General features: G+C 41.7%; 1 protein-coding gene and 2 long non-coding RNA genes across 7 annotated transcripts in view; 2 read left to right on the top strand and 1 right to left on the bottom strand.

Moving 5' to 3' along the window:
* Positions 1–493, top strand: part of LOC308610053 — a 42,581-nt gene extending 42,088 nt beyond the window's left edge. The window contains exon 5 of the long non-coding RNA XR_014014408.1: positions 11–493. This is a non-coding gene — a long non-coding RNA (uncharacterized lncRNA). The remainder of the gene's footprint in view (positions 1–10) is intronic.
* LOC308610052 overlaps positions 1–25,746 on the bottom strand; it is a 1,140,458-nt gene that overhangs the window by 484,675 nt on the left and 630,037 nt on the right. The window lies entirely within an intron of this gene.
* Positions 12,209–15,649, top strand: LOC308610046 (spermatogenesis-associated protein 31A6-like). Its single transcript, XM_081259328.1, has 3 exons — positions 12,209–12,807; positions 13,163–13,223; positions 13,452–15,649. The coding sequence occupies exon 3, from the start codon at positions 13,582–13,584 to the stop codon at positions 15,472–15,474; it is 1,893 nt and encodes a 630-aa protein (XP_081115454.1). The 5' UTR covers positions 12,209–12,807; positions 13,163–13,223; positions 13,452–13,581; the 3' UTR covers positions 15,475–15,649.

Raw genomic sequence — 25,746 nt, forward strand, 5'->3', positions numbered from 1 at the left:
TCTCTTCCAGATTACAAGCTTCTTAAAAAATAGACTGTGCACAGATCTAACTTTCTGGCCTACATTTGCAGCACTGGAGACTACTATTGAAATATTAATTCAAAGGATATTTTAGAAAACATTATAGACAGAACTCTACCATAAAAGAGCATATAAAAATATAGCATATTTTCTGATGTTATTGAATCATCTTAAATATTGGTTAATGCAAATTTCAATCTCTAAGGCACTTCTACAACATACCTGAAAAATGATCGTCATCTTGTACTTGAATGTCCTCACTGAGAAAGAAATTGCCAACTCAAAATCAGTTTGTTTCATTTTTAGGAAGCTCGAATTGTTAGAAAACTCACTCTTAAAATAAGTTAAAATCTCTCTTCCTCAACTTCTATGCATTTTCTTGGTTTTTAAATTAGGGGCAACTTGATCTTTTTTTGATTTGACAGCTCTAACATAGCTAAAGCTGGCGTTCAGGTCCTTTGCCCACTTACCTACTCTTCATAATGATTTTATTAAAAGAAATATATTGTGGTATAACATAAAAAATATACTAACTTGAATGTACGCTTTAATGAATTTTGACAAATGTAAATATTTTGTAACTCTGTTTCCATCAAGGTAGACAATTTTCCTATTTACCCCCCTTTGCAGTTTTCCCTTTCCTCTTTGCGGTCACTCTCTACTCCATATTTGATACAGGCAACTGCTGATATGTTTTCTGTCGCCATAGATTCATTTTTCCTTTTCTAGAAAGTCATATAAACAGAAACATAAAGTACATACTCTTGTGTGTCTAGCTTTTTTCTCAGCATAGTGTTTCTGAGATTCATCCTTGTTGCATTCCTCATAATTCTATCCTTCTACTGCTGTATGATATGACATTGTATGGATAGACCACAACTGGTTCACCCATATAAATCTTGTTGGAGATTTTCTGATGATGGCCATTCTGACCGGTGTGAGGTGATACCTCAATGTAGTTTTGATTTGCATTTCTCTAATGATTAGTGATGTTGAGCATCCTTTCATGTGTTTGCTGGCAATCTGTATATCTTCTTTGGAGAAATGTCTATTTAGGTCTTTTGCCCATTTTTAGATTGGGTTGTTTGTTTCTTTGATATTGAGCTGCATGAGCTGCTTCTAAATTTGGGAGATAAATCCTTTGTCAGTTGCTTCATTTGCAAATATTTTCTCCCATTCTGAGGGTTGTCTTTTCGTCTTGTTTATGGTTTCCTTTGCTGTGCAAAAGCTTTTAAGTTTCATTAGGTCGCATTTGTTTATTTTTGTTTTTATTTCTCTAGGAGGTGGGTCCAAAAGGATCTTGCTGTGATTTATATCATAGAGTGTTCTGCATATGTTTTCCTCTAGGAGTTTGATAGTGTCTGGCTTTACATTTAGGACTTTAATCCATTTTGAGTTTATTTTTGTGTATGGTGTCAGGGAGTGTTCTAATTTCATACTTTTACATGTACCTGTCCAGTTTTCCCAGCACCACTTATTGAAGAGGCTGTCTTTTCTCCACTGTATATTCTTGCCTCCTTTATCAAAGATAAGGTGACCATATGTGTGTGGGGTTATCTCTGGGCTTTCTGTCCTGTTCCATTGATCTATATTTCTGTTTTTGTGCCAGTACCATATAAATGCTGGAGAGGGTGTGGAGAAAAGGGAACCCTATTGCACTGTTGGTGGGGATGTAAATTGATACAGCCACCATGGAGAACTGTATGGAGGTTCCTTGAAAAACTAAAAATAGAACTACCATACGACCCCGCAATCCCAGTACTGGGCCTATACCCTGAGAAAACCATAATTCAAAAAGAGTCATGTACCAAAATGTTCACTGCAGCTCTATTTACAATAGCCAGGACATGGAAGCAACGTAAGTGTCCATCATCGGATGAATGGATAAAGAAGATGTGGCACATATATACAATGGAATATTACTCAGCCATAAAAAGAAACAAAACTGATGTATTTGTAGTGAGGTGGATGGACCTAGAGTCTGTCATAAGAGTGAAGTAAGTCAGAAAGAGAAAAACAAATACCGTATGCTAACACATATATATGGAATCTAAGAAAAAAAAAAAAAAGGTCATGAAGAACCTAGAGGTAAGACGGGAATAAAGACACAGACCTACTAGAGAATGGACTTGAGGATATGGGGAGGGGGAAGGGTAAGCTGTGACAAAGTGAGAGAGTGACATGGACATATATACACTACCAAACGTTAAATAGATAGCTAGTGGGAAGCAGCCGCATAGCACAGGAAAATCAGCTCGGTGCTTTGTGACCACCTAGAGGGGTGGGATAGGGAGGGTGGGAGGGAGGGAGACGCAAGAGGGATGAGATATGGGAACATATGTATATGTATAACTGATTCACTTTGTTATAAAGCAGAAACTAACACACCACTGTAAAGCAATTATACTCCAATAAAGATGTTTAAAAAAAAATCTTGGATATTGTGGTCATATCCAGTTTTACCTATTACGAATAATGGTGTTACACATTTTTGTGAACAAATTTGTGTGACCTAAGAAGACTTCATATCTCTTGGATAAGTATGAACTATTAGGTAATTGCTTGGTCATATGTAAATGTATATTTAACTTTAAAGCTTTCATGCTACAAGCCCATTAACAATGTATTCATGTTTCTCTAGGTCCACACCAAAACTTGATATTAACAGTTTTTTAAATTTTAGACATTATAGTGGTACGTAGTGGTATCTCATCATAATTATAATTTGTACATCTTTGATGGAGCAATCTCTAATATATATAAATAATATATAGTTAATATATATGTTGTATACAATATATGTAAATATTTTAATTAATTTTTTGGAGTATAGTTGATTTACAATGTTGTGTTAGTTTCTGCTGTACAGCAAAGTGAGTCTGTTATACATATATCCACTCTTTTTTAGTTTCTATTCCCATATAGGTCATTACAGAGTACTGAATAGAGTTCCCTGTGCTATACAGTAGGTTCTTATTAGTTACCTATTTTATATGTAATAGTGTGTGTATATATATATAAAATGTAATTAGGCACTTAAAAATAAAAGGAAGACATGCAAATAGCCAATAGGCATATATTCATGGATACATATACTTTACATTTATATATATAAAACATATCCATAAATATATTTTTGCCGTTTTCTCCCATTGGATTGTCTTTTTATTTTTGAAGTGTAAAAATTCTTTAATCTGTATATGAGTTCTTTGCCAGATATTGATATTGCAAACATTTTCCAAGTTTGATCTTTCCTGTTGATTTTCTTAATTTTGATTTTTATTCAGCAGAAGTTTCCCTTTCCTCTGTGGCTGTCACTGCCTTGTCAGGGTTGGGTTCTGATCCCTAGTCGTTGGAGCAGAGGCCCTCAGGTCTGTTTCTTAGCTGTGTTTCTGATCTGCGGTGTGAGGTCGGGAGGACTGGAGCACCCCCACTGGGATAGAAGCCATTGAGTATTCCTCCTCTGGAGGTGTTCACCTGTGGGTATGCTCTGTTTTGTCTCCTTTCCGCCCATTGTGTAGGCTTACAAAGTACACTGCTGTTGGTACTGCTCTCAGTCCCACCTTAACCGTGGTTATGGCGGCAACTGGCCCTGGTGACTCAGGCATCATTTTCACCAGGCCACTGGCCCAGATCCACTGAGGTCAGGTCCCAGGACTGCAGTAATTATGTACCTGGACCCCACTATGTGAGATACGGAGGCAGCTCAGACTCTGGCCTGGCCAAACCCCAGCATGTATGTGCCCACAAAACCCACAGCTGCTAAAGCCAGACCTGTCTCAGCTGCAGGAGCACTTGTCCATTGGGATGTTCCCAGGTGCTGAATTTAGGAAGCCATCAGAGGAAGTGTAATGCCATGATTTGCACAGCCATGAGGAGAGATTTCAGCTCTTCTTCCTTAGTTGCATGTTCCCTGGAACTCAGCTGTGGCTTCAGCCCCATCTCTGCATGTGGGCCACCCACTGGCGTCTGCTCCCAAGGCTGCTGGAGCACACGAGCTTGTCAGGCAGGAGGATGTAGAAGCGGCAATCAGGGCAGGCAGGCTGCCCAGGTGAGAGGGTGCTGGGTGGCTATGGGATGTACGAGCCTGTCAGGCAGGAGGGAGTCAAGGTGGCAAGCTGGGCAAATGGGCCACCCAAGCAGGAGAGTGCTGAGGTGTTGATGGCTGGGGGCCCGTGAGCCACTCTGGCAGGAGCCCTTCCTAGTGCCTGTGGAGGCAGGGGCCAGTGCGTGAGGAGAGAGGCTGCAATGGGGGCCCCGCCCTTTGTGCATCACGCAGCAGTGGCACTTTGCTTCTCTGCTGGTCTGGGCTTCCTCCAGGAGCATTCCTTGTTGTGGAGCTCCTCACTCCTATCCCCTTGAGCTGTCTCCTCACAGCCAACATCATTCCCCTTCCTGGGTCTGCTCTTCAAACCCCACATTCCAACACTCAGCCCCCGTGTGCACCAGTGGTCCCCAGTGGCTGGGGCATGCAGAGCTGTGGCCAGACCACTTGTGTAGGCCTCACTCTCTCCTGCCTGCCACAGACTGGTTGCTGCACTGTTCTCTGAGCCACCAAATTTCTCCTTCTGCCCCAGCTTCTCTCCCCGCTGCTTCCCCAGATGCGGGGAACCTCTTCTCACCTTCAGCTCCGCTCCCCCGCCCAGGGTCACAGGTCACGTCCCACTTCATCTGCTCTTCCTTTTCCCTTCTTCTTTCTTTCGTCCTACCTGCTTACGTGGGGATCTTTCTTGTCCTTTTAGGTGCCTGAGGTCCTCTGCTAGTGTTTATCAGGTGCTCTGGGAGAATTGTTCCATTTGTAGATGTATTCTTGATGCATTTGTGGGGAGATATGAACTCCACATCTTCCTACTCCTCCGTCTTCTTGACTGACTAATCAGCAGTTTGAGTTTTAAAAGGCCACTTTTTCCCCTTTTTTAACCTTGGTTTCAGGTTCTACCTAATTTAGCTAATTAGGCTCAGTCTCAGGTCATTGTGGTCTGTATTTACATTTCTGATTTGTACCGATTTGCGAGACAAAGACAGTTGCTTTTAATTCCCCAAAGAACTGGCCTGTCACCTAAATAATATTAAAAGATTGATTTGCCCAACTACGTTTTCTTTAACTTGCTTTTCTGTCTCAGTGAGAAGATTTCCAACTAGACTGAAATTTCAGAATTCTATAGTCTAGAACTTTATGGTTTAATTGATCATACCTTCTAAACTTGCATAAGGCATTCAACAAAGACCCTCTTTCTGAGTGCACAGGTTAGACCCAGAGTAAAGTCTCCATTATTTATTTTTATTATCCTTTAAATATTAGCTGTCAGTTCTTACTTTATATTGTATAGGCTCAGGTAATCCCACTGGTTTCCTTTAGTATGTTTAATTAATATTTCCTTCATATGCCGTCTTATAATATCAGGCAGGGGAAGAATTCCCCAGTGAAACATGTCTATCCCACACAATATAATTAGGCAAAAGAGAGGTAATTATCTTACACAATGCCCATTTAAACATACCAATTTTTATAAAGACTCTGGGGTCCCCAGAGAATGGTTGAACCAAGGGACTCAGGCACTTTTGTCAATCTTTTAACTTGATTAATTGGTCTAACTTTTGCCCCAAGTAATTGTTGGTCAGGTATCTCAGTGTAATTTTACGTGTATAAAATTTACATGTAATAAAATATACGTACTTTAAACTGGGGTAAATAGAGCAGACTTGTTTGGGTCTGGCCCTTTAATGTTGATGACAAGTAGGAGATCCCTTTGGCCCATCCAATCTTAGGTAGTATTGTATCCAATCTTTGATTTACCTCATTAATGTCTGTTTTATTTATCCCACTTTAAAATAACCATCTAAAGATTTCTTATTCATTTAGGAGAAGTCCCTTTAAAATTTCCACCTTGTTGGGAAAAAGTTTTTAGGCTTTTCCTTCAGTATTTTTCCCTGTTACTTAACCTAATTAACAATAATTATTCTAATGTTTTTATTAGCATCTGTAAGACCCATTTAGGGGAAGCAGAGACCACAAATAAGGTTTCCCAAACCAATTTTTTGGGTTTGTTTGAAACTAAAGGAGTTTTTAGGTTAACCATTATATGACTAATTTCCAGCATTTCCGCCCCCCCATAGGAGCCAATGAAACAGCTGTTTATAATGAGAGCTCTCTAAAAATTTACCAATTTAGAAGTTTCTCCAATTTGAAGGATCCATCATCTGGCCATAAATGAGGTATACCTTAATAGTGACTCAAACCAATAAGACGCAAGAGGCTTCCCCACAAAAGAGTGTAAAGGATGCTGGCTAAATAAGATGCAGAAAGTTTACTCCCAAAAGTAGTTTAAGAAAGTAATGGTCTTTGTTGTACAGGCTGACACAATGAAGGTTAAGATGGCAAAAAGCCCCTGAGAGTCGTACAGTCAGACAAAAGACTGCTCAGAATCCCAGTCTATTTGACTGGCTGCCAAATGTACACCATATAAGTACTTTTGGATGGTAGTGACCAAGTTCTCAAAACACACACACACACACACACACACACACACACACACAGAAGAATATCAGAACACTTACATTTCAAAGACACAGGAAGAGAAATGCAAGTTTCCCCTAGAAAGCCTTTTGTTTTTTTGAAGTCAGAATTCTGAAAAGATGTTTTTATCGAGCCAGCTTTTTCTAACTTAACTGCATATGCAATAAAAGAGTCCTATCTTAGTCGTTTTTAGGGCAAGATTTTCTTTAAGTCCCAAGTAAGTAAGCACTTGTAAATGTAAAATTTTGTATGGACATAAACCTGGCCAGGATATCCGTTGGAGGCTGGAAATCTGTTGTTCCCTTTTCTTTTGTATTGAAAGCTAAGTTCCCCATTCTGAGTTCAATTTGTGAAGATCACTTTTATTTTGACAAACTCTATTAAAGTAGCCAATTCAAGGAAGACAGGTTAGTCTTCCACCTAATTACCCGGTCCAACTTTTACTCAGTGTCTTTCACCTGAGCAAAGTCTCCCCAGTCTTTCAGCTGAGGATAAACCACAGTGTCTACACTGAGCAAGATCTTCCCAGTGTCTTTTAAGTGAGGCTAACCCACTTGAGCAGAAGTCTTCCCAGTGTTTTTCTACTGAGGATAAGCTCTCAGTGTTTAAACTGAGTAAAAATCTTCCCAGTGTCTTTCACTGAGGATGACCCAAGTACTTCTTCTTGAAACCAAGTTTCAAGGATAACCTACTACTCAAGAGAAGAGTTGAACACCACTGAATAAAACTTAGGATCATCAACCAAAACTGGAGATCCAAGAACCAGGAGATACTCACCCAAATTCGCCTGGACTCTCTGAGAAAGCGGACAGGCCCAAGAAGCCTCTGCTGGTGCCAGGACTCTGGATCCTCATAGAGTTCAGGCAAAGAAGAAAAGTCTGCTCTGGGCCCCTTCATTGGTTGCCAAGACTGCTGACTGAAAACTATGCACAACCCAAAAGGAGAATTATGTTTTATTTGGCAGATTTTCTGAGGACTTAAGCCCAGAACACAGCCTGTCAGATCACTCTGAGGAACTGCTCAGAAGACCTAAGGGAGGAGTCAACCAAAACCAGGTAGTCAGAACATCAAAAGGTTACTATTAATTAAAGAAAACTAGACATCTCAAGTTAAGGACTGTAGCACTTTTCTATGTATGAGAAGATGAAAGAATCTGGGCTCCGTGAAATCATTCCTTTGATATGCACCTTAACTCTAGAATCAGTACCCTGTTTTTCTCCATCCCGAATCCCCTCAAGGTGCACAGTTGAGGGTTCCTGCTTTGACATCTGACTTGATGACTGCAACATCCTTTGTCTACTGATATGGCAGGGAACATTTTTCATCCACGGGTAAGAAATTGAGGAGAAAATTAACATAATTCAAGATATAAAACCATCACAATATTAAAAATTCCCAAATGTCAAACAAACATAAGTACCCTTGACCTGTAAAATGGAAGATGCCAAAGAAGGGAAAAAAAGAAACAATAAAGAAAATGTAGAAAATAAAGCATAAAATAAGATGGCAGAAATCAATAACAGTAGAACAATAATTAAAGAAATCAAGGTAAATGTTATCATAAGATTTTTAAATTTCCAAAAAAAACCCCATCAAACAAAACATATTGAAAATAAAGTAATAGAGAAAATTTAGGGAGCAAATATGAATGCAAAGAAGACCTGTTAGGTAGTTAGTCAGACATTAGCAGCAAGGAGGTGACGGTGGTGAGAAAGACAAGAAGAAGAAATTGAGTCACACGCAGCCGTCTGGGGACTCTCCCTTGACTCCACCCAGAACGGGAGAGACTGTGGTCTGGTGGTGGGCAGCTTATCCTGATAAAGAGAGGCACAGTAACATAAGGGGACTTCTCCAGGCTGTGCATGCCCAGACCAGACAGGCGTATACCCTATAGTAAATCCAAACTCATTATACCATAATTACAATAAATTACATGTGGTTTTGCCCCTCCCCCCACCCAGTAGGCATTTCTTGGGGATTCAAGGATGAGAGCATGCGCAGCAGAAAACTTGTTACATAGCTCAGGACTGTCAGTCAAATAATGATCCTTGTCACTCACCCCCGCCTCTCTGCAAAATGCTCCTTAAAAGCGCTCGTAAGGGGCTTCCCTGGTGGCGCAGTGGTTGAGAATCTGCCTGCTAATGCAGGGGACACGGGTTCGAGCCCTGGTCTGGGAGGATCCCACATGCCGCGGAGCAACTAGGCCCGTGAGCCACGACTACTGAGCCTGCGCGTCTGGAGCCTGTGCTCCGCAACAAGAGGCCGCGATAGTGAGAGGCCCGCGCACCGCGATGAAGAGTGGCCCCCGCTTGCCACAACTAGAGAAAGCCCTCACACAGAAATGAAGACGCAACACAGCAAAAATAAATTAATTAATTAATAAAAACTCCTACCCCCAACATCTTCTTTAAAAAAAAAAAAAAGTGCTCGTAAGCCTTTATAGGAATGCTGCTTTCAATTTGCAGAAACAGTACACCCATCACCCCCCGCCATCCCGAGAGTGTACCTTTGCTTCGATATACTTTGCTTTGGGCTTGCTTCACTTCGCTGAAATAGCCTGTTCTCAGAAACAGCCTGCTCTTTCTCTCTCCTTCTCTCTCTCCCTCTCTGAGAGTGTACCTATGCTTAAATCAACTTCGCTTTGTGCTTAAGCTTAACATGGTAGTTTGCGATCCTTTGCTTACTATCATGGAACCAAGATAGCTGGTCCAGGCCTTCCAGTGACCTCCTCGGTTGAAGCTATTTTGTTACAAAGCATGTCCACATGGTGACAGACCTAAGTCTAAATTTTGATAAAAGGTTGAATTAAAGTGAGAATATCATATGGGAGGAAAAGACTGTAGGAAAAATAGTAGATGTAGGAGATATGTTTGTGAAAGTGCACATTCATGGCAATATAGCCAAATAACCTCACATGCCCACGTTCCCACTAAAACTGTATAAAATTATGACCAACAAGCAGAGAATACACATTATTTTAAAGCCCTCATGGGGCATTAAGACATATTTACCATGTGAATCCTTCAGTGAATCTTGTGTTACTGCTAAGGGATGTCATAAGGGGATTTTGTGTAAGACTCAAAGCTCCCTTTCTATATGGTTCAGGCTGGACTTGAAGCTTCAGGGGCCTGGGAGGATGGGGCAGGAAAGTCAAGGCACACTCAGAAAAGAGAATACATCCATAACACACTAGGAATATCTGAAGAGGCTGCTCAAGACCTGGCTCAGCCCCAAGGGTTGACCCCTAGTCCTACTCTTCACCCTACAGCCCTTTAGGGTCAGGACCTTGGCTCACCCTAACCCATTCCTAGCTTCCGGGTATAGAATGAGTGCACATGTCTGAATGTTAATGTTCTCTCAAAATTTACATGTTGAAATCCTACCTCTTAAAGATAGGAGGCGGGGCCGTGCAAAAGTGCTTATGAGCTTTCATGAATGGGATTAGTGCCTTATAAAAGAGACTCCAGAGATATCTCTAGCCTCCTCCCATCATATGAGGATACAGAGAGAAGGCTCCAGCTGTGAACCTGGAAGAGAGCTCTCACTACGAGGTGGCCATACTGGTGACTTGATCTTGGGCTTCCCAGCCTCCAGAACTGTGGTAATAAATGTCTGTTGTTTGTAATCTACCCAGTCTATGGTATATTGTTATAGCAGCCCTAATGGATTAAGACCACATATTTCAAAATTTATCTGGAGAGTGGGGACTGTCTTATCATTGCAAACTAAGAAGTTGGGTTGAGACAACATATGAAAGATTTTTTTTAAGTAGAAAAGTATGGATTATTGGATTTGAAAGTACTAGATTGGCTAAGGAAAATGAGTACGTGTGTGTGTGCGTGTTTGCAGTGTGTCCCAAAAGTTTTTGTGCAGTTTAAAGATTTACTAACTCCAGAATTATAAACACTACAAACTTACAAAAACATCATTTGAAGGTTTAACTGTTACCAGATGCAAGTCTGTGTGCCTGATGCACAGTGAGGCTAAATACTGAAACATCAGAGTTTGAAGCAGAGAAAGGTTTACACAGTGCCATGCAAGAAGACATGTGGCTCATGCCCAGGAAAAACCCCAAACTCCCTGAAGGCTTTCAGCAAAGCCTTCTTAAAGGCAAGGTGAGGGAGGGGCATGACTAATTGTTGCAAATATCTTGGTGTTGGATCCTTTGTTCTAGAGGCTGGCCAGATGGGTCAGATCCTGGTCAGGTCATGTATTCCTGTAAACCTCCAAGAAAACAATTATTATTCTCTGTTCTGCAACTTTTTATCTCCATGAATGGGCTCTTAAAAGTCAGAGCCTTAGAAATAGTCTATCCTGTATATTTCAGGCTCTAGGCAACATTGTTTTACAAAAAGTGCAGAGCCAGCCTGGATCACAGGGATGGACAGAGTTAGCTCAGGCAACAAAGCATAAAGATTAAAGTAAAAAAGATCTCATGTGGAGGCAGATTTGTTCTTCCCTATTACATAGCTATTTATAATTCTTTCATACTTATGAATTTTGAAAAATAAATTATTTTAATTTTTGTGTGTAGTTCCCTCTGATAGAAAATGAGGCAAAACATACACTATTCAAAATTCACAAAACTAAATAAGTGTAAAAGAAATTCAAGTTCTATCCCTGGGTTTACACAAGACACAAACATGATGCGGGAAAGTTGGAGCTGAGGACAAAGGAAATCCTGAGTAAAAATGTCTGTGAAACAGCTAGTCTTCCAGGGTCAGCTTAAGATGTTCAAGAGTTATCAAGTTGGTGGGCCTCAAGTAAAGGTCTCTCTAATGGATGAAGGAGCCAGGTTCCAGATGGAATGAAGAGAAAATTGGCTAAGGTCTCTCTGACAGGATGAGAGTAGTTGGAAGGAGGGATCTGGAAGCCCCAGGAGGGTGCAGGTGTCTGTGGGTCTGGATGGGAAGGAGGGGCAGTGATTCAGCCTATTTCTCTTATTGCCCCTCCCCCACACTCAGGAGCCCTTTGTGACAAGGCCACAGCTCTGTGATGCAGGCCTGGGGTTCTGCCATCAAGCAAACTCCCAGTGCTCTGTTGCCTGAGGGCAGCAATGCAGTTCAGAAGATGGAGAATCTCTTTTCTTTGAAAAACACTGTTGCCATCTGGCTGAGATCCAGCCCAACTTCCTGGGTGATTGATATCATCCTTGGATTCCTGTGTGGACTGGGGCTCTTCCTAATGTTACTCCACTGCTTCCAGAGTAATCTATTCTTAGCACCACCTAGGAAACATAGAAACATCAGGAAGGTAAGAAACCTTTGGCTTAATCCCAGCAGAGATTCTCTCTTTTTTTCTTATTCTTATTTCCACTTTTCTAAACCACGTAGAGAGACTCCTGAGATGGGAACTCTCAGAAAAGTATAGAACATCATCCTTCTAGGGAAAAGCCAGGCCAGAGAGGGGTTAGAGTGGGCATGAGGATTTCTAGCCTAAGATCTTAGACCAGGAGTTCAGGTATGGTAGAGGGCTCCAGGGCAAGTCCCAAATGCAGTGACTAATGGTTAAGGACTGGATTACGAAGAGTTCAATCTCTGCAGGAAGGCTGACCCCTGAGCCCTGGTTCACCAGCCACCTTCCCACAGCGGGTGTCTCAAGTGAGACCTTCCTCTGTGTTGGGGCTGAGCCCCTGAGAGCCTGAGAGAAGAGGCTAGACTAGAGGTCTGGCCTTGGGAAGCAGAATCCTATCTGACAAAGCTCACGTGGGCATTTAGGTCTGAGAATGTGTGTGTTTCTTGATCAGAGGAACAGTGACAGAAGAAATCTATGGTGATTAAAACTTAAAAAATCCTTCTTGGGCTTCCCTGGTGGTGCAGTGGTTGAGAGTCCCCCTGCCAATGCAGGGGACGCAGGTTCGTGTCCCGGTCCGCGATGATCCCACGTGCCACGGAGTGGCTGGGCCTGTGAGCCATGGCCGCTGGGCCTGTGCGTCCGGAGCCTGTGCTCCGCAATGGGAGAGGCCACAACAGTGAGAGGCCCGAATACCCCCCTGCCCAAAAAAAAAAAAAAAAAAAAAAAAAACCTTCTTTGCACTCTTCAAAGAAGAAAAACTGAAGATTGTTATCCACTTTAAAAATAAGTAAAAGGGGAAAAAACCCCACAGAGTTTTAGTTAAATGTAGAAAGTCATGTTGTTCATGAACACAGCTTGCCTAGATAGAGGACAGTGAGAGTTGGGTGTTAGCCCCTCACTTTTTCTTATCTCTCAGCATCAAGTAAAGCTGAAGGGGAGGAGCAGGAGTAGGAAGAAAAGTGGATCTTTGAAAGGTAAGCCTTTGCCATTCAGCCCTGCGTGACCCGAGAGTTAGCTTCCATCTCTCCTAGTCCTGAGGCCCCAGCTTCACGGTCTCTGAGAATGCCAGTGGCAGAGCTTATTCCTCAGGAAACAGAGCCTGAGCCTAATTAACAGAGCCTAATGAACGTGGAAGCACTTTGCAAAGGACAAACCCTTTTCAAGTGAGACTTACCATCACTGTCAGGGACATGTGGCCTTGGACACTGATACTTGGGCTCCAGAGTCTAATCCTCCAAAGATTTCCCTTAAAGGGCCATTGCACTCAGCCTCCTGAAAGGCTCTTAGGCCTCTGCCTTCACCACCATGACCCAGTCTCCTGATTTCCAGCTTTCAGAGATTGCCTGGAAGAACTGGAGGGGACTCACGACCTGGTTTCACTTCTGCAAAGGTAAAGAATCTTTCCCCTTCTCTCCTGGGTCGTCCTTCCTCCCCGAGCCTCTAATGTGACCCCAGCCCTGGAAGGGGGAGCCATGGGAGGGCGTGGCTAAAGCCCTAGGGTGAAGGAGAGCAGGGGCATTATGAAGTCAGTGTGGGGGCAGAGGAGGGTTCTTGGGCTGCAGGTGCCCACCCCTGCCTGTCCTGTCCAGCCATCCTGGCCCCATCTGCTCTCCTACAGCTGCCTGGGGAGGCTTCCTGGCAAGGGCAACTTTCATCAGCTCTCATGTCCAGACCCTCCTGGTGAGACGTGCAAAGCAGTGCCTGCTGGAGCCTGTGGAAGATACTGCTTGAAGGGTTGGGAACCCTGCATGAACACCTCCTGTAGGGTTTCCTTCCCTGATCCAGACACTCGAGAGGTACTGGAAGCACATATTAAAAGGTTTTGGGTAAAGCACAGGTGGACCCGACCCCTCAAGGTCCTCAAGCCCATAAATCTCTTTAAGTCGAAAAAGTTCCAACCCTCCACCATTCTACAGTTTGCCACTTCCCCTTCAGCCACCTGTGTATCTGGGTCCCACTCAAAAGTCAAGTGTGCTGAGTTCCTGGAGAAACCTCCTCAGGCTCATTCAGGAGAGAAGGTGATAACAGAAGAGTCAGTTCCTACCGTGAAGAGGCCTCTCCTTGCCCCCTCAGCTGTGTGTAAGGAAATCCAGAGTGCCCTGGGAGCGATTCCATCTGCTGACTACCATGGGCCCTCAAAGGCTTCTCTGACTGGACAGGAGGACAGGCCACCTTCTCAGTCCCTCACACTCAGCCTTGTGGGCAGAACCTGGAAGAGTGAGAGTGTGGAAGGGGTCAAGAGGGACAGCCTAGAGCCAGGTCCAAGTTCAGCAATGGTCAGGAATGAGCCAAGAGAGGAGAGTGGTGGTCAGGCCTCACGAGACCCCTGCCATAGGGTAACAGTGATGGAGGTGAACTTAGGATCCCCATCTTTGAGAGGTGAAGAGGCCAGGGAGGCTGTGGAGGCCAAGGAGTCTCCTGCTCTTCAACCACAGTCTAGTGTTATCTTGGAAACCAAAGTGTTGACAAAATCCCAAACCACAAATGTACATATGAGGAGTTTAGAGGTGCCAGGGGCCAGTAGAAGTTTCCTACTACCTAGACTGTCTGTTTTCCAACATCCAGGTGAGCCATGCCTTAACATGGAGGTTGCTAGTGAGTTTAACTCCAAAGTAAAGGTACAGTCAGACAACCAGCTTCAGGACTTTCCCAAACACAGGTTCCTTGCTGCAGACAACTTGGCTTCTCAGGTGCCTCAGTGCCATCCCCAGAGAGTCCCCACCAGAGACAGGTTAGCTTCCCAGGAGCCAAGTGGCCTTATGGAAGCCCAAAGGAGCCACCTAGGGCAGCAGGAGCCCAAAACTTCAAAACTCCAAGACTCATGGAAGAGCCAGAGCAAGATGATTGCCCCTACTTACAAAAGAGAGGACTGTAGGAGGCATAAACCAGGAGAGCATGAAGAAAGGTTTAAAGAATTAGGGACCTCTCAAGCTGGAAGTATGAGCCGCCCTGCCCAGGTCAGGGGAATAACAGACTCTATTGGGAGCAGATGTCTCCAGCTCATGCCAGAGAAGAAACATAACCCTACAGAAAGCCTCTTCAGAAAAAGGATGAGGCTATTTTTAAAGTGGATTTTCCCCAAGAAAAAAGTCAATGGTCGAGATGCTCTGCAAAAAAAAAAAAAGCCCATATCAGCCACTGCCCAGAGTCACGGATCAGTCAAAAGCAGATCAACCTTGAAGAGTGAGACTGCTGAGGGTCAGGCACGCATGAGAGCTGTTGGACAGATCCCAGAAGAAAAAAGAGCAATTCACCATGGACTTCATGCCACAAAGTTAAATGAACACAAACTGGAATTCCAAGTCCCAGTATGTGGGTGCTTCTGCTACCATAGGCTTACCTCCTACCCAGAGCAAGGGAGAATGATGGGTTCTACAGCCTGTGGTCATAAAGCCACCTCCAAGGGCCAGAGTTGTTCTATCAGGGAAAGGGAAGTCAGACACCAACATAGTTTGAAAAGTGTAAGGTTCGACGATGAGCAGCTGGGCCTAAGGTGCCTCCCATCCTTGCCCCCCAAGAAGAGTTTGTTTCCAGTTAGTACCTGCCAGTATGGGCCAAAGAGTCCAGGTGCCCCAGCCCGCCATCAACACTGTCCAAGGCATTGTCATCTTTGGGGAGGTGTCTTGCCTGGTCGACAGTAAAATCCTTCTTTAGTCTTCCCTTTAGTAGGAAAACATATCTCCAAGTAAAAATTCAGTCCATGTAGAGAAAATGATTTTCTCATTAGCACATCCAAGATATTTAATGTTCCCCAATACATATATATATATATATATATACATATTTTTTTTTCTAATAAAAGCATAGTGTAATGGCTGCTGTCTGTGCTGTGCACTTTGTCTTCTAGAAGGGAGGGGCATGGAGGGAGGTGGACAGTAGCATCACAAGCTTGCTCCTTGTCTCGTGTCCCTTCATTGCACCTTATGATACTGTCATTACACAAACCAAAATTACTCTAACAATGAGATGGGAAAAACCTATGAAGCCCACACCCAAGGACCTGGTTCAACCAGTCTTTCTCCTTCTTCTATGCTACTTTGAACTTTATGCAACTGTAGTGGATAGGTTTACACGATAGGGCCGGACATTGCAATTCAGGCTCCAGGAAGTGTCAGAGCCAAGTGGATGGAAGTTTGGGGGGAATAGAGTATGGGCTCTGAGTTCAGAAACAGGAGAAATCTTGCCCCTGGATCTCTTGGTAGGGAATATCCAACATCTGCTCTTAAGAGTTCCTTCTCTCTCTGCTGAAGGCTGGGATTGAGATATGCCCTATGAACCCCTTTTAGCTTAGGCATAATAAAATGTACAGCATCACCCTCCCCCACCTCTGTTTTTCCTAGACTTTAGAGCAGCAACAAGGATGGCATTTCCAGCTCTGTGTGTGTAGGTGGGGGGAGTATCAGGGAGGCTGCTGAGGGCTGTGTTGAGTCCAGTCCCATATAAATGAATGGCTATGTTCATGGGTCACCTACCTTCCACTCTATGTTAACCCCAGAGAAGGAGTTTTGGATGAATGGAATAGGGGTGTGACTGTGGGTAGTAACTATCTGATGGTCAAACACTGTGAATTTAGGGTGGGATGTAGGTGTAGAAAAATCCCTGGATCGAAGGAAGGAGGCAAAGTGGTACCAGATTCCCATAAATGTGCAGTTCTGAAAGAGCAGCCCCCTGACATACAAGCACCATCTAAAGGCCTAAAGGGGAGGAAAAGTTAAGGGTCCAGTAGCTCATCATGGCCCCACCCCAGGGTCTCTACCCTATTCCAACTCTAAGATCACAGACCTAGAGAAACCACCTTTAGGTCAAAACAGAAGGTCAAACTTATAGAAGTAAAGCAAATCAGGGAAGGTTAATCTCTTAATACTATATTTAATAAGCTTACACCTCATCACCTCTTGACTTTTAGGAAGGATAAGTTAACAATAGGTGTAAAAGCCAGGACTAGGGAACTTGGGATGTGACTCCTAGTCTGGTGACCTTCACATAAACACATGGCCCAAGGACTGCTCCAGGGGAGAGGTGGGGACTGGCCTGTGATTGTGTAGTAAGCCTTGCCTGTCTCCCAGTCCTTGATCACCCCAGAGCCTGGCAGGTGAAGAAGCAATCAGACAGGATTTGTGGTGGTGTGGAGGTGACCTGTGCAAAGTGGATGGGGCAGGGTGCAATCCAGGGGTGTTCCACTGATCTGCTTCTGGCACAGCTTTTCTTGTCTCCTGACCCCCATCCATATGGAAAAGCAGGGAGACGAGGAAGAATTTCTCTAGAGTGATTTGGTGCTTCCTGCCATGTGCAAGGCTCATGGTGGACACAGGTCCAGGTGGTGTGTTTCTCATTGTGGAGATTTCTGTTCTAGCTGATGCCCCTGATCCAGATGACAACAGAAATGGACCCCATCCCCCATCCCTGTCAGGCCCCTCAACACGTGGAATTGCTGTGACCTGGGATGGAGGGGGCAGAGTGAGCACAGGACTGCTCACACCCCTGGTTTCTCCCTGGAGCCAGGCCCTACCTCTAGGCCCCTATTCCCAAGGCAGCCTCCAGAATGGGCAGAGCAGTGAGAGTGGAGCCAGGACTTGTGGGAGGGGTCGGTACCCAGAGGAAAGAGATGACAGGGCTGGGACCTGAGCCTGGCTGCTGCTGGGTGCTCTCAGGGGCACCCAGAAGTGAGTTCTGGGAATATGGGGAAGCTGGACTTGGACCCCTCTGGCTCCTGCTGGGAAGGTGCCACAGACAGGTGATGCTGATGAAACAGCAAGAAAACAGAAAGAAGCAAGTCCCTTTGCCCTTCTCTTGCTGCTCCGTCTTCCATAAGGTACAGTAAGACAAGAAATTGAGAGACCAAAAGAAAAAAAGAAATGGAGAGACCCAGAGACAATACACAAAGACTTCACAGACACACCTCCCAAGAGAGACTTCTCACGCAAACACCTTTCTCAGAGATCACATACCGACACCTCACACAGGGACCTCATGTTGCTTCACAGACCCTCAGACAGAAACCTAGCCCAGATTTAACAGATTTCCCAGAGATACCTTCCAAAGGGACCGCATACAGAGACTTCACACAGAGATCTCACCCAGAGACAACACACAGAGACTTGGCACAAAGACCTCACAGAGACCTCACATCTATTCTTCAGTATCCATTGACAAGTCTTTCTTAGTGAATATGAAACCACTTAGCAAACTGGCAGCATGATAAATATATTATCAGTTGTGCCCCTCTGAGATCCACCAGACACTCACTGTCAGCATTACTCTAAATGGGGAAATGTTTGAGAAGTTTTGTTCTTTTGTAATGTCACTGCCTCTGAACAAAGGAATTATACATTCCAAATGTAGATTTTCAAATTTCATTCTTAGGTGTTCATTAGCTTGAAAATCACATATTACATTATTTTATTTTTATTTATTTTAGAAGAATGAAGAAAATAATGTTTATTTCTTAGAAATGCATGTAGTACTCTATTTTTTTATTTTAAAAGATTTTTAGAGGAGTATAGTTGAGTTACAAATTTGTGTTAGTTTCAGGTGTACAGCAAAGAGAGCCAGTTATACATATACATATGTCCACTTTTTTAAAAGATTCTTTTCCCATAGAGGCCATTACAGAGTATTGAGTAGAGCTCCCCGTGCTATACAGTAGGTTATTATTATCTATTTTGTATATAGTCGTGTGTATATGTCAATCCCAATCTCCCAATTTATCCTTCCCCCCTTATCTCCTGGTAACCATAAGTTTTCATTTGTACCCTTTTTTTAGGAGAATCACAAATTTTAAGCACAACTAAAACACTGTCAGTCTCCAGTGAGAGAAAATATTTGTCCAGTTTTAGTTATCATCCAGTCAAATGGTATCTGGCACATTTTTTACTTTATTGAGGACAAAGCTTAAACTTGAGATGGCTTACTTGTTTCCTTTGGGAACATAAGAAAAAACTGCAACAAAGGTACTCTAGGAATGAAATAAACCAAGAAAGAAGCATCCGGACTCACATTCACTTCCCAGAGGGCTGTGTAACTAGCACATTATTTTGCACATAATAGCTTGCATTAGGTTTGTGAGGTTTGCTTTATTTTTTAACAGGCCAATAATCATGTGAGGATTTTTCACAAGTCAAATTTCTGGTTTTAAATTTTACATTCTGGCAAAATTATGCTTCTGAATATTAGTTTATTTCTTAAAATGTGGTAATGCCCTAAAATGATATCACACAATCATAACGTTCAGCTAACATACTTAAAAAGATGGGCTATTAAGGATTCATTCTTAAATAATTCTATGAAATGCACATTTTCTAAGACATGCAGTTAGGATCCATTTTATATTCATTATAGGGTTAACACATTGCTTAAAAAATTTTTGAAAGATTATAAAATATATGACTTAGCCTATGGTTGACATTCTACATGTTACCTCATAAAATTACTGAGGGAAGGATATCTTAATATCTGAATTGAAGGTAGTGTACATTTAATCTACATCTGGCTTATAACAATGAATAATGAAAGGCTTTCATTTATTATATAGCTCACACTTTCCAAAGGGTACACTTCTAAAAGACTACTGATTTCTCACTGCTAATAAGCAACCTATTGCCCTTGCCTTGGTAAAATCTATCTTAATGACAGCTGGTTGTCTCCCAGATTATCCATTGGTATTACAGCGTCACGGTCTTTTAAGAGGAACAGGGCTGACACGAGACTCTTTGGGCTTATTTCTACAAGAAATTTAGTTTTTCTATTCTCCTAATTAAAAATTGTATAATTATTAATTTTTTCCCTTTACTCCTTTATGTCGTTGAATCAGAAAGCAATGGACTCTGGTCACGTATGTCATCTAAGACTCGATCAGATCACTTTTTTTTCAATAGTGCAGCTTACTCAGGTAAGTTTACTGATCAGAACCAAATGGGATCAATTAGGAAAAAGTTCATACAGGAAAATATCCTTTTCAAAGTTGACTATTTTAACACAGTTAAATAAGCGATTATTTTTTAATCCTTTGAGTTAAAGTTGTTCAGGGTGGCCAAGGAAGTCTGGAAACATGAAAAATGTCCATAAAAGCACTTTATTACTATAATACGTTGAATGTGTTGCTCCTCATTATTAATTCACAGTTCATTAAGCTGGGCAAAATTACAATGAACAATGTGCATTAAAGCAAAATTCCCATCAACCATTTTCCATCTGTCGTACATTGTGTCAGATGATTTGTGTGTCTAATTTTCATGGAAAAACTTGTACCTTTACTCCAGAATAAGAAATCAAGGGGGATCAATCTATTAAAAAGATATTAATATTCCCAGACTCTGTGGCCTTCCGTATTTTCTTTTTAAGAAGATTCACCTAGTGCAAATCTTATAAATATTTTTACCATTTAATATGCCCAGACAAAATGGATACAAAAATTAGATAAAAGAGAAAACAACAAAAACAGATCCCCTTTGTTTTCAAAACATTTGATGTTTACATCAAAATATTTTGTTGAAAATGAAGTGATTTTTAATCTAGAGTTAAAAGACACTACAATGATATTTAGAACATATTACAGATCTGGATTTTTACAAATAGATTTTTATTTAAAACAGGTCTCACACTGATATCAAGAAACCAGGCACTCTAGAACAAAATGTGGAGAGATGGCAATTATGCGATGACTTCTTAATACTCCAAGGGAAAAAGATTGTTTCCAAAGTAGTCCATCTACAATATTAACCCTTAAGATCTACTCCCCTTGATAGGTTTCAATATTATTTTCTCTTTTATACACATTTACTTTATAATTAACTCCTATAGGAGGACATTTCTGGAAATGTTCCCAGATATCTACAGCCACACTTTCTGTCATGATCACACCATGGAAAAAGTAGGGAACATCCAGATCCTGATGATCCAGGGGTTTCATAATTACCCCTTTGAGGTCAGTCAGAATCATAATCATTCCCAGAACAGGGTCAGTCTTTACATTTGTGCCCCTAGACATGCAGATTGTAACACTACCCACCCAAAGGCAAGTTGTCTTCCTTACTCAGGTTTGCAGGGGCACCACTCACTGTGGTAGCTAGAAAAGTCCGTTGCCCCCAGCCCGGACCTGCATTCTCTACTCTCCACAGACACATCGTACTACAGATATACCAGTGGTGCTGATGAAGCTTCCAGAAAGCTATAAAATAATGCATGCCAGGCACGGTAGATGAGGATTTAGAAAATGCTAACATCTTCTCTAGGAAATAAAGGTGACATACCTATGTGGCTTTAAGCATTTTTGTGCATTAGCTGGCGCCCTGGATCTGGGAAAAAGCATCTGATTTTAAAGTTTCTCAGCCTCATTCTCTGCAATGAAATCTGAAGCTCTTCCTTCCTTCTCTGAGTCCAGAAGTTGGAATTGATACAGTCTGCTCTCTGTGATTTGTCTCTACCATTTGTTTCCAGTGACCACTTCAACTCAGATATCTCTCAATTCAGGGATCACTCCTAAACTTCAGGACGAAGGTCACTGCCCTTTTTATTCCCACCACAATTTTATGCTAGTAACCCTTTACAGTGTCAATAAATTTATTTTGTAGAATGTGCCCCCTGGACTCCACCAGCTAAATCTGTTTTGTGGGCAAATCATTTGTTACTTAGCTAAACAAATTTTATAAAATCATATTTCATAAAATTGTATTTTATAAAATGTTACTTTCTTATTTTATAAAATTGGTAAATCCAGGGATTTAGGCTTAATTCTTATTTTTTAAAATGTTGGTACTCATTTTGCCAATTTTTCTCTTTTTACATGTATCAGAAAATATGTTAAAAACTCAACTGTGAAGATACCACTATTTTTATTTTTTCTCACTTTTTGTACTTAACTTTTATAACAAACCTTTATTATTGCACAGGAAACAAGAAAGTTTGTTCCTTGGAAAACATCAGTCCTAAGAACATACTAAGTTAAAGCTTAGTATGTTAGATCTGCGAGTAGCCTTGTCTTTTTTTTTTTTTTTTTTTTTTTTTGGTATGCTGGCCTCTCACTGTTGTGGCCTCTCCCGTTGCAGAGCACAGGCTCCGGACACGCCAGCTCAGCGGTCATGGCTCACGGGTCCAGCCGCTCCACGGCATGTGGGATCTTCCCGGACCGGGGCACGAACCCGTGTCCCCTGCATCGGCAGGCAGACTCTCAACCACTGCGCCACCAGGGAAGCCCAACCTTGTCTTTTTTTTAATGATGCTTTTTTCTGAATTGGTTAAAAAAAAAAAAAGCCTTTAGGCTTAGGAACAGAAGCAAATTGAGAATTAAAATCCAAATCATTCAAATGAAGTTTGTCAGAACAGTTTGTGTGTGGAGAGGACAGCTTCTGGGCACTTCAGAGAAACCAGCAGGACAGAATTGAGAATAGCCAGCACCTTACAGGGCTTCTCACAGAAATGCTTTAATGCAAAGAGGTGACTAGATTTCACAGGGAGACCAGGGAGAGGATGCAGAGATAATTAAATCACATTCAAGCACCTGTTTACCTGGGAGGTAAGTTCCTTCATATTGTGGTCAGATGCTGTTTAGGGGGACACTGGTGCAGGGGAGGTGTTGGGAGGATGAACTCTTTTCTGAGTGATTTTGCAAGTGTGAAAATTCATCCAACAGAGATGCTAGAAAAATTTGCTCCTAGTAGCGAGTGTCCAACATGATATTTTGGGACAAAAATGTGTATTTGGAAGAATTTTTCACAAAAGAACAGTGATGGGAGGAAAAGATTCATATGGGCCTGGCTAGTAATATTCTTCCTTCACAATTTTCTTGTGGGTTCCTGAGGCCTGTTGTGACTGCTTGGAGACCTGGACCCCAAGCAATGGCCCTCTTTGTCATACTCAGGGCAACCCAGGAAGTTGCTTGTCTGAAGCAGAAAAGGTTCTCCCTTCCACTCATGTCCTCTTGCTGATCAGATGAACACATGGCATCATCTACAGCTGAGAGGTGTTTGTTAACTTCCTTTGTTTCATAGGACACAACTCATATATACTCTACAGTAATGTTTATCACTGTCTTTTATAATCTCACGGTAAGAAGTAATCAGTGTTAAAATCATTCTACTGGAATAACAAAGCACATGATTTTTTTTTTTCCCTAATAGTGATTGTATTTGTTTGCTAGGGCTGCCATAACAAAATACCGCACTGGCTACTAGGTGGCTTAAACAACAAAAACATATTTTCTCATAGCTCTAGAGGCTAGAAGTCCAAGATCAAAGTATCAAGTTTAGTTTCTTTGAGGTCTCTCTCCTTTGATGGCTACCTTCTCGCTGTGTCCTCACATTGTTGCCCCTCAGTCTGTGCATGTCTGTGTTCTAATATTCCCTCCTTATAAAGATACAAGTCATATTGGATTAGAGTCCATCCATATGATCATTTTACCTTAATTTTCTCTTCCAAAGCAGTATTTCCAAGTAGAAGTTAAGCTTACTGTACAAGCAATCAGGTATTTAAAAAGAGGCATTGTGGGCCTCCCTGGTGGCGCAGTGGTTGAGAGTCCGCCTGCCGATGCAGGGGATACGGGTTCGTGCCCCGGTCTGGGAGGATCCCATATGCCGCGGAGCGGCTGGGCCCGTGAGCCATGGCCGCTGGGCCTGCGCGTCCGGAGCCTGTGCTCCGCAACGGGAGAGGCCACAGCAGTGAGAGGCCCGCATACCGCAAAAAGATTAAAAAAATAAATAAATAAATAAATAAATAAATAAAAAAGAGGCATTGCTATGGAGACAAAAAAACAATGGTTAATAATTGAGGCAAATTTCATATCAGTTTTTGAGTTCTGAGGGTAGACAGTTGAGAAGATCTCTAAATGTCAGGGTTAAAGCATCTTTTGTAGTTTGAATGTCCATCAGATGTTCAGGTAAGCTTTCTGAGTTGTCCATATAGCAACAGGAACGAAGAAGACTGTCTAAACATGAGCTGCTGTGGAGATTTCTCTGAAGTTTATATTAAGATATCTACCTTCAGTATGCAGGACTTCAGAAAAAAAGGCAGTTTTAGTTTCAATGGTTCCAAGTCAAAAGGGTGGGAGAAAATTTGGAAACACTAGTTTGGAGAGTTGTAGTCAGGTAGTGGAGGAAACTAGAAAAATTCAGGATACAGTCCAGTTTTCAGGTAATTAACAAAACTTCAAGGAAAATTAATGGCACTAGAGTCTAATATCCACAATACGTATTTTGATTTCTATCGAAAGATATTTTTTCTCTCTAAAATCACCCTCATTTCTATCAAAGATAGCCAAATTAAGACAAATTTGTTTGCAAAATAAGTCTAGATTCAATACAATTGGTCTTATTTATATAAGTATAGCAAGGATCATGATTGACCATATAGGCTTGTTTTTATTTTTATTTTGTGCTTTTATTAAGAGAATTTATTGCCTGTCTCTCCTCCCAATAGCTCAAACATGAAGAAGCAACATCAGAGGAAGACAGACAGAAAATGGCTCTTTGAGTTTGTCCTTCTTGGCATTGGTGAAGGAAGAGGCAGCTTTCTCAAAGTTTTTATCTGCTTAATAGGATGTAGTGGAGAAAGGGAACAAGGAAAGTCAGAGGATAAGTGAACAGGCTCTGCACCTACCAAGGATGTGTTATCCTCCTAATCGTCCCAGTAGGAATATTCCATTCATGTTCTTTGATCTGATCCTTGCATTGGAAGACACTTCTTTTTTTAATCTCTTTTTTTAATTTAATTTTTATTTTATATTGAAGTATAGTTGATTTACAATGTTGAATTAGTTTCAGGTGTACAGCAAAATGATTCAGTTATACATATACATATATCCATTCATTTTCAGATTCTTTTGCCGTATAGGTTAGTACAGAATAGTGAGTAGAGTTCCCTTTGCTATACAGTAGGGTCTTGTTGATTATCTATTTTATATATAGTAGTGTGTATATGTGAATCCAAACTCCTAATTTATCCCTCCCCATACATTTTCCCTTTAGTAACCATAAGTTTGTATTTTAAGTCTGTGAGTTTGTTTCTCTTTTGTAATTAAGTTCATTTGTATCATTTTTTCAGATTCCACAGATAAGTGATATCATATGATATTTGTCTTTCTCTGAGTTACTTCACTTAGTATGATAATCTCTACGTCAATTCATGTTACTGCAAATGGCATTACTTCACTCATTTTTATGGCTGAGTAATATTCCATTGTATATATGTACCACATCTTCTTTATCCATCCATCTGTCAATGGACATTTAAATTGCTTTCATATCCTGGTTATTGTGAATAGTGCTGCACTGAACACTGGGGTGCATGTATCTTTTGGAAGTATAATTTTCTCCAGATACATGCCTAAGAGTAGGATTGATGGATCATATGGTAGTTCTATTTTTAGTTTTTTAAGGAATCCCATAATATTCTCCATAGTGGTTGCACCAATTTACATTCCCACCAACAGTGTAGGAGGACTCCTTTTCTCCACACCCTCTCCAACATTTTTGTAGTCTACACTTTGTAGACTTTTTGATGATGGTTACTCTGACTGGTGTGAGGTGATACCTCATTGTAGTTTTGATTTGCATGTCTCTAATAATTAGCGATGTTGAGCAGATTTTCATGTGCTCTTTGCCCATCAGTATGTCTTCTTTGGAGAAATGTCTATTTAGATCTTCTGTCCATTTTTTTGATTGGGTTGTTTGCTTTTTTGATATTGAGCTGCATGAGCTATTTGTATACTTTGGAGATTATTCCATTGTCAGTCTCATCATTTGCAAGTATTTTCTCCCATTCTGTAGGTTGTCTTTTTGTTTTGTTTATGGTTTCCTTTGCTGTGCAAAAGCTTTGAAGTTTGATTAGGTCCCATTGGTTTATTTTAGTTTTTGTTTTCTTTCCTCTAGGAGGTGGATCCAAAAAGATATTGCTGCTGTGAAAGAGTGTTCTGCCTGGATTTT

This window comes from Mesoplodon bidens, assembly GCF_964165515.1.
Source record: "Mesoplodon bidens genome assembly, contig: HAP1_SCAFFOLD_81, whole genome shotgun sequence".
In the NCBI taxonomy this organism is placed as follows: domain Eukaryota; kingdom Metazoa; phylum Chordata; class Mammalia; order Artiodactyla; family Ziphiidae; genus Mesoplodon; species Mesoplodon bidens.